This window comes from Tasmannia lanceolata, unplaced genomic scaffold (assembly GCF_043159265.1).
Source record: "Tasmannia lanceolata isolate RefF3 unplaced genomic scaffold, GAP_Taslan_0.1 ptg000013l, whole genome shotgun sequence".
Lineage (NCBI taxonomy): Eukaryota > Viridiplantae > Streptophyta > Magnoliopsida > Canellales > Winteraceae > Tasmannia > Tasmannia lanceolata.
The window spans coordinates 37,657,166-37,666,697 of record NW_027518690.1 but is presented as its reverse complement, the minus strand read 5'-3'; the positions used below and the strand labels follow the sequence as shown (position 1 = coordinate 37,666,697).

The 9,532-nt window shown below is 39.2% G+C and overlaps 1 protein-coding gene across 1 annotated transcript; it reads left to right on the top strand.

The window, feature by feature from the left end:
- The first annotated feature begins 5,167 nt into the window (after positions 1-5,167).
- Positions 5,168-9,187, top strand: LOC143891210 (uncharacterized). The gene is made up of 4 exons (XM_077395840.1): positions 5,168-5,506; positions 5,838-7,300; positions 7,417-7,498; positions 7,562-9,187. The coding sequence occupies exons 1-4, from the start codon at positions 5,168-5,170 to the stop codon at positions 9,185-9,187; spliced, it is 3,510 nt and encodes a 1,169-aa protein (XP_077251955.1).
- The last annotated feature ends 345 nt before the right edge of the window (positions 9,188-9,532 follow it).

The following is a 9,532-nucleotide window of genomic DNA, read 5'->3' as shown; positions in this document are numbered from 1 at the left end:
TGAAACGTTATAAGACATCAATATTTTAGACATAGGAAACCCAAAAGATGGTATTGAATTTTAGAATTAGTTTATAAAGGATGGAGATTGAAAATTTTTTCTTATTTTAGAAACTTTACAAAACATCCATCTTTTAGACATAGGAAACCCTATATATGGTGTCAAGGAACTTTTAGCTGAGTTTTGAGATGAGGATGAGATGATATTTAATCTTAGATTTAGTTGATGAAGAATAGAGATTTAAAAAATAGATGGTTTCTTATTTTAGAAACTTTGTAAGGCATATATCTTTTAGCAAAGGAAACCTTATAGATGGTGTCAAGGAGCTTTTAGCCAAGTTTTGAGATGAGGATGAGATGGTAAAGAATCTTAGATTCAGTTGATAAAGGATAGAGATTGAAAAAATAGAAAGTTTGTTATTGTAGAAAGCTTAAAAAACATCCATCTTTTAGACATATGAGACCCTAGAGACGGTGTCAATGAGCTTTTAGCCATGTTTTGGGATGAGGATGAGAGGGTATTGAATCTTAGATTTAGTTGATTAATGATGGAGATTGTAAAAATAGAAAGTTTCTTATTTTAGAAACTTTATCAAACATCCATCTTTTAGACATAAGATACCCTAGAGATGATATCAACGAGCATTTAGCCAAGTTTTGGGATAAGAATGAGTGGGTATTGAATCTTAGATTTAGTTGATTAATGATGGAGATTGTAAAAATAGAAAGTTTCTTATTTTAGAAACTTTATCAAACATCCATGTTTTAGACATAAGAAACCCTAGAGATGATATCAACGAGCATTTAGCCAAGTTTTGGGATAAGAATGAGTGGGTATTGAATCTTAGATTTAGTTGATGAATGATGGATATTGAAAAAATAGAGAGTTTCTTATGTTAGAAACTTTATAAAATATCAATCTTTTAAACTTAGTAAATCGTAAAGATGGTGTCAAGGAGATTTTGTTAGTTCTGAGATGAGGATGCGATGGTATTGAATCTTAGATTTAGTTGATGATCGATAGAGATTGAAAAGATAGAAAGTTTCTTATTGTAGAAAGCTTAAAAAACATCCATCTTTTAGACATATGAGACCCTAGAGACGGTGTCAATGAGCTTTTAGCCATGTTTTGGGATGAGGATGAGAGGGTATTGAATCTTAGATTTAGTTGATTAATGATGGAGATTGTAAAAATAGAAAGTTTCTTATTTTAGAAACTTTATCAAACATCCATCTTTTAGACATAAGATACCCTAGAGATGATATCAACGAGCATTTAGCCAAGTTTTGTGATAAGAATGAGTGGGTATTGAATCTTAGATTTAGTTGATGAATGATGGATATTGAAAAAATAGAGAGTTTCTTATTTTAGAAACTTTATAAAATATCAATCTTTTAAACTTAGTAAATCGTAAAGATGGTGTCAAGGAACTTTTTGCCTACTTCTGAGATGAGGATGCGATGATATTGAATATTAGATTTAGCTGATGATGGATAGAGATTGAAAAAATATAAAGTTTCTTATTTTAGAAACTTTATAAAACAAACATCTTTTAGATATAAGAAAACCAAGATATGCTGTCAAGGTGCTTTTGTTGATAGAGATTGAAAAACAGAAAGTTTCTTATTTTAGAAACTTTATAAAACATCCACCTTTTAGACATAGGAAACACTATAGATGGTGTCCATGAGGTTTTAGCCAAGTTTTGAGATTATGATTAGATGGTATTGAATATTAGATTTTGTTGATTAAGGATTGAGATTGTAAAATAGAAAGTTTCTTATTTTAGTAACTTTATAAAACATCCATCTTTTAGACCTAGGAAACCCCATAGATGGTGTCAAGGAGCTTTTTGCAAAGGTTTGAGGTGGGGATGAGATGATATTGAATTTTAGATTTAGTTGATGAAGGATGGAGATTGAAAAATTAGAAAGTTTCTTATTTTTAAAACTTTATAAGACATCAATATTTTAGACATAGGAAACCCAAAAGATGGTGTCGAGGAGCTTTTAGCCAAATTTTGAGATGTGGATGAGATGGTATTGAATTTTAGAATTAGTTTATAAATGATGGAGATTGAAAAAAAAAATGTTTCTTATTTTAGACTCTTTACAAAACATCCATCTTTTAGACATAGGAAACCCTATATATGGTGTCAAGGAACTTTTAGCTGAGTTTTGAGATGAGGATGAGATGATATTGAATCTTAGATTTAGTTGATGAAGAATAGAGATTTAAAAAATAGATGGTTTCTTATTTTAGAAACTTTGTAAGACATCTATCTTTTAGCAAAGGAAACCTTAGGGATGGTATCAAGGAGCTCTTAGCCAAATTTTGAGATGAGGATGAGATGGTATTGAATCTTAGATTCAGTTGATAAAGGATAGAGATTGAAAAAATAGAAAGTTTGTTATTGTAGAAAACTTAAAAAACATCAATCTTTTAGACATATGAGACCCTAGAGACGGTGTCAATGAGCTTTTAGCCATGTTTTGGGATGAGGATGAGAGGGTATTGAATCTTAGATTTAGTTGATTAATGATGGAGATTGTAAAAATAGAAAGTTTCTTATTTTAGAAACTTTATCAAACATCCATCTTTTAGATATAAGAAACCCTAGAGATGATATCAACGAGCATTTAACCAAGTTTTGGGATAAGAATGAGTGGGTATTGAATCTTAGATTTAGTTGATGAATGATCGATATTGAAAAAATAGAGAGTTTCTTATTTTAGAAACTTTATAAAATATCAATCTTTTAAACTTAGTAAATCGTAAAGATGGTGTCAAGGAGCTTTTTGCGTAGTTCTGCGATGAGGCTCCGATGGTATTGAATGTTAGATTTAGTTGATGATGGATAGAGATTGAAAAAATAGAAAGTTTCTTATTTTAGAAACAATATAAAACAAACATCTTTTAGATATAAGAAAACCAAGATATGCTGTCAAGGTGCTTTTGTTGATAGAGATTGAAAAACAGAAAATTTAGACAATTTCACTAAACTCTGAGGAGAGAGAAACTTCTTCTTCTCCCCCACTTCTCTCCGGCGAAAGCCGGCGGCAGCGGATTAAGCAACTAAGGCTCAAGCTCTCCCTGTTCCTCAATCTGCCATGGAACGCCCTCCAGACCCTGGAAAAGCATTTTCTACTGAAATATCCCCCCATGCTCAGATGGCACTGAAGGGACGGTTCTGGACTGATGATGATGAACCCATCTCTGATTCAAGACAGACTTCTCCTCCTTGTATCCAGGCCATAATGGAGACATCTGCTGCTGGAGCATTTCCCACTATAGACCATAGTCTTTATGCAGCTCTAGACCCCATCCTTGAATACGATCCCTCAACTCACTTCAAAAATGGAACCAGACTTCACAAGATTCTGCCCAACCAAAATCCTACCCCCCATCCTCTGGAAATAATCCATCCAAAAAAAACAAAAGAGAAGGCAAAACCCATGTAGTCAATGCTCCATCTCTGGACTCTCCTAACCCTATTTTCCATTCCCATAGGAATCGTGCTTCTCTTTCTCCCCCAGCTGGTTCTCTTCCTGGTTTGTGTGCTGCTAGGAGGTTGAAGACAGGGGTAGTTTTGGAAATTCCTTTTCCTGCAAAGACCACCAACCCAGCTCACCTACCTTTGTCTCGATTACCCCCACTCACCAACCCAGCTCACCAACCACTGCCTCGAGTTCCTCAACTCTCCAATCCAGCAGTGTTGACTGACGAGAGCCCAGGTCTGTTCTCTGCACTCTCTGCTGGAAAGAGTTCAGGTCTGTTCTCTGCACCCTCTGCTGGAAATGGAAAAGTCCTATCTACCCCTGGGAGGGAAAACGAATTCCCTATCCTTGAAACCATTTTGAATCATACAGCACTCCAAGAGAAACCTGTCAACCTTCTCCCTACCCCAGAAACCAATGCAAATCCCACTTGGTCTACCTTATTCTCTAATCCTTCATCCTCTTCCCCTGATATTCCTCCATTACCTTACTCAAAACCAGAAATTGCAGAGGATGGATCTCCATGCTTCGAATTTGAAGAACCAGAGTTCAATGAATCCTCTAGCAGATGGATCAATTGCCTTATTGGATATTACCTTGGAAAAAGACCTTATTTCCCTGCCCTTAAATCCCATCTGCTCAAAGCCTGGAAATTAAAAGGAAATTTTGAACTTTTTGCTCTTGCAGGGGGGGTTTCTTTCTATTCAAATTCCGAAATGAAGAAGATTGTAACTCCATTCTCCAATCCCATCATTCCTACGGAGGTCATCCTCTAATTCTGCGGAAATGGCTCCATGATATGCCGTTTGAAAAGCTAAGCTTATCTTCTATTCCTGTGTGGATCAGACTCCCTGGTCTTCATTTGAAATTCTGGACAACCACAAACCTCTGTAAAGTCGCGAGTGGTGTGGGCAAACCATTGTACATGGATCCTTACACTTTAAATGGTACTCGGCTTACCTATGCCAGGATTTGCGTAGAAGTCGATGCTTCCTCTGATTTCCCTCCTCATATTACCCTAAAAACTCCTTCTGGAGTCATCAAGCAGCCAGTCGAATATGACTGGAAACCTTCCCCATGTCAAACTTGTAAAACTTTTAGTCATTCCCCGGCAACATGTCCTCGTACTCCCAAAGAAAATCCCACCGCAAAGGTTGAGAAAAAACAGTGGAAACCAAAAGCTAAATCTGACCCGATTCATTCCACTCCTCCTGCTGTTGAGGGCCAGGAGAATTTGGTGGATGCGCAATCCCAAAACGCCCCCCTTCCTTCCTCTATCCTAATCCAGGATCACCCTGAAAAAATCAATCAGTCAGCTCCAATCCCCCTTTGCTCCAACGAACTCCCGTCTAACAGTTCTGAGCCTAAATCACCCCCCCAACCCATTGATCTCTCTTTCCCAAGAGTTCACAATTCTTTCTCCATTTTGGAGGAACTTGATGACTCATTTGAATCTCCCCGGAGCATTCCAAAAGAACAAGTGTGTATCACTTTCCAAAGCCTCACAGGCCGCTCTCCCACTCCTAAATCTGTCATCGATGATGAAGATCGCGGCTTGGAACGTTAGGGGTCTCGGGACCCAAATAAAGAGGACGGATATCAGTAATGTCCTCCTCAAAAATAAAATTTCCCTCATCTGTGTAACTGAAACCAGAGCTCCTAAAGAAAAAATGGCTAAATATATCTCGGATATAAAAGATGGCTGGCTTTCTGTTGACAATTATGATTATGCCAAAAATGGTCGTATCTGGATCATCTGGGACCCAAATCTGATTCACTTTCAGCTCCAGGAAAGTTCCCCTCAATTCATCCATGGTAAAGTTTCTTTCCTGCAAACTAATGTTTTCTTCCTGCTAACTGCTGTGTATGCTCACAACTCTGGCCCTAGCAGAAGAGTTTTATGGCAAGATATTAGGCTTATTGCGTCTGGGCATTCAGAAAATTGGATTGTCATAGGAGATTTTAACACTACTAGATTCTCCGATGAACGATTCGGAGGTGCGCTAACGGTCAGTAATGATCTTGAGGATTTTAACAATTGTATTGATGACTGCTCCCTAACAGATTTAAAAGCCCTCGGCTCTCAATTCTCCTGGACCAACAATTCCCGATTCAATAACTTAAAGCTCCGAACCCTTGATAGAGCCCTAGTTAATCACGATTGGATTAACTCTTTCACCTTTCAACTGCAAAATTTCTCCCTCCCGGTCTTTCTGATCATGCCCCAATTGTTGTTAACCTCCAAAACCACCAAAGTTTGGGTGCTAAACCCTTCCGATTCCACAATATGTGGACTGAAGATATATCCCTTTTCCCCATTGTTGAGAAAGCCTGGAATAGGAAAATAGTCGGAAACCCAATGTACCCCGTTTGACCCAGAAGCTGAAATTTGTGAAGACTGAAATTAAAAACTGGAATGCTCAAATTTTTGGTAGAATCGATGTATTGGCCCCTTTGTATCGAAAAGAGTTGGCTGAGATTCAATCGAAAGTTGCTGCTGACCCGGGGAACAGTGCTCTGAAAGATGAAGAACGCCAATCTATCAAAAAATTCCTCCACACTGCAAAGTTGGAAGAATCTCTGCTTCGCCAGAAATCCCGGATTGATTGGCAAAATCTTGGCGACTCAAATTCTCATTTCTTTCATACTGTGATAAACTCCCGTAGGAACTCAAATACCATTCAGGGTCTTGCAAATGGCAGTGGAGAAATCACAGCCGAACCGGATCAAATCTCAAATATTCTGGTTTCCTACTTCAAAAACATGCTCAATTCTCAACCTCCCGATCAGATCCTCTCAACCCCTGAACCTAGCCGCACTATCTCTGCCGCAGTTGCTGAAGAGCTTACGGCTGAGTTTTCCTCAGAAGAAATTGAAGCAGTCATAAATTCTTCAAAGGAAGACAAAGCCCCTGGGCCCGATGGTTTTAATGGGCATTTTTTCAAAAATTTATGGTATCTTGTTGGAACCGACACCATTGAAGCTATACAAAAATTTTTCAAATCTGGAAAGCTGTTAACTGAAATGAATGCTACATTTATTTTGCTTATTCCCAAATGTTCCGGAGCTTCTTCTCCCGATCAATACAGGCCTATTTCCTTATGCAACTTCATTTATAAAGTGATAACAAAATTGTTGGCCAACCAGCTAAAAAGGAGCATGAATCTGATCATCAGTCCGGCTCAATCCGCATTCATCAAGGGCAGACTTATCCAAGATAACATTTTGCTGGCACATGACCTCTGTCACAGATTCCATTGTAAAGGATTCAAAAATGCCATGTGTGTTAAAATGGATCTAAGGAAAGCTTTTGACAATGTCAGGCATGATTCCCTCCTCGATTTCCTGAAAAAGATTGGATTTAATGAAAAGTGGAGAAATTGGATCAGACAATGCATTTCGACCCCCTGTTTTTCTGTCTTCGTCAACGGTACGCCGAAAGGGTATTTCAAATCTTCCAATGGCCTTAGACAAGGTGACCCTCTCTCCCCTCTTTTGTTTTGCATAATTATGGAAATGTACTCTGTCATTATTGAGGCCTCAGCTCTCCAAATCAGCAACCCCCCCTCATTCTCTAGAGGCCACCTTCGCATCTCCCATTTACTGTTTGCTGACGATGTGCTGCTGTTCTCGGAAGCATCCCTATCCGCTGTCTCAGAGATCAACACCTGCCTTTCTGAATTCAAGAAAAGCTCTGGATTGGATGTCAATAGAAGCAAATGTGAAGTTTTTTTTGCTGCTGTGCCCCTCTCCCTGAAAAGAAGAATCTGTAATTCGCTCTCTATTACTGAAGGCTCCTTCCGGTAAAATACTTGGGATTGCCCCTCTTCTCCTCTCGGATATCTGCAAAAGAATGTTCCCCTCTGATATCTAAAATCAGGAAAAGAATATCTCTATGGTCTAATCGATTTCTCTCCAGGGCTGGCAGGATTGAGCTTATCAAGTCTGTCCTTAATTCCTTTCAGCTGTTTTGGTCTGCTGCTTTCAATATCCCTTTGGGGGTGCTGAACTCCATTGAAAAAAAATTTAGGGAATTTTTATGGGCTGGTTCTTCTATGCAATAGAAATATCACTCTATCGCTTGGGAAACTATCTGTCGCCCAAAATATGAAGGAGGTCTGGGCATTAGAAAACTGGGAGATCTTAATTCTGCAGCTCAGCTCAAGTTACTTTGGCATATCGTTGACAAAAGAAATACTCCCTGGGTTCAATGGTTCTACCTGAAATATATTCAAAATAGGAATTTTTGGCAGATGCCCATGCCCTCAAATCCATCCTCGGTGGCTCGAAGTATCCTCAATTCCAGAGAAGCTGCAAAAAAGTTCATTTGTTATGCTGTGGGAGCTGGAAAAGGTATAAATTTTTGGACGGATCCATGGCATCCAAATGGACCAATTGACTCCCAAACTTCTGTGGGAAGGATAATTTACAACATCCCTCGCACTGTGACCATTGAAGACGTTCGGCTGAATGGTACTTGGGATACCACTCTTATCTCCCCCCCGTATAATTTGGGTAGCATCCTTCACTCGGCAATTTATCATCTATCCTCTGTTGATAACACTGTTATTTGGAAACCAGAATCGAATGGTAAATTCTCTATGCGCAGTGCTTGGGAGCAAATTCGTCAAAAAAATGAAAAACCTTGCTGGTTTCGATCTATCTGGTTCCATGGGTATATCCCTCGGCATTGTATGATAGCTTGGCAAGCGCTTCAAGGTAAACTCAGCACTATTGATCGCCTTCAATTTCTGGGCAGCTCAAGAGATACTCGGTGCATCTTGTGTAATCAAGATCAAGAATCTCATGATCACTTATTCTTTAAATGTGCATTCTCTTCCTGGATTTGGCGAAACGTTTTATGGAGATTTAAGCAGAGAAGAAATCCAGCAAACTCCCTTAGAGCGGAAGAAGAATGGATGCGGTTCACTTTTCGAGGGAAAAGTCAGATATCTACCGCCTTTAAAATTGCATACTCTGCTGCGATCTATAGCATTTGGGCTGAAAGGAATTGCAGAATATTTAACCAAAAGTCGACTCACAAGCAAATTGTGCTGCGAAACATCCTATGTGTTATCCAAAATAGAATATCCTACCTGCTGTTATATGACTTGAAATCTGATAGGAATGAAGCTATCGCTGCCAACCTCAGGATATGTCTGATTCCTCGCCCTTGCTTTCAAAAGTTTTGTAGCTGGATACCCCCAAGCCTTCCCTTCCTCAAGCTGAATTCTGATGCTTCGCTCTCCGGGGACTATGGCTCAATTGGAGGTCTTATTCGAAATGAAAAAGGAGAACCATATGCTATGTATTCTGTCAATAGACTGCCTGATTCCATAAATGTCCTTGAGCTGGAAGCAATTGCATTTGGGCTTAAATCTGCCCTTCAATTGAACTTTCAGCACATCTGGATCGAAACTGATTCCTCGATTGCGGAAAAAATCATATCTGGAGTTCTTTGCTGCCCTTGGAAACTGCTTAACACGCTGGACTCTATAAAACTCTCCCTCTCCTCTCTCACTTCATGGAAAATCTCTCACGTCTGGAGGGAGGCAAATAGAGCAGCTGACTTTCTGTCCAAAGTGGATTGTATGTGCAAAGGCGCTAATATAGCTACCAACCTTATCCCCTCTGCTCTTGCTGATATTATTACTGATGACTCCTCTGGTAAGGTTTACACTCGGCTGTAACGTGGGCGCAGATCCTGTTCTTTTTTCCAGATTTTGGGCTCCTTCCCATAGTTTCTATGTCGATTATTTTGAGCCTTCTTTTTGGATCCCTAATTGGTCGGGAGGGTTTTCTTCCATATCTCAAGGGATTGAGTGGCTCCAGTCCTTAATTAGAATGCTCTGGTTTTTGGCCAACAGGGAGTCTGTTCCCTTTGGAAATTTGGGTAATCCTCCGAATGGAAGCTGTTTTTTCTCCTATTTCTCTTGGCTGTTGTTGTGCTGGGAGCTTGTTCCCTTCTTGTTGGCTTTTGAGCCTCCTTAGTTTGTATTTGCTCTTTATTTCAATGAATCTGGTGGGGGTCCTGC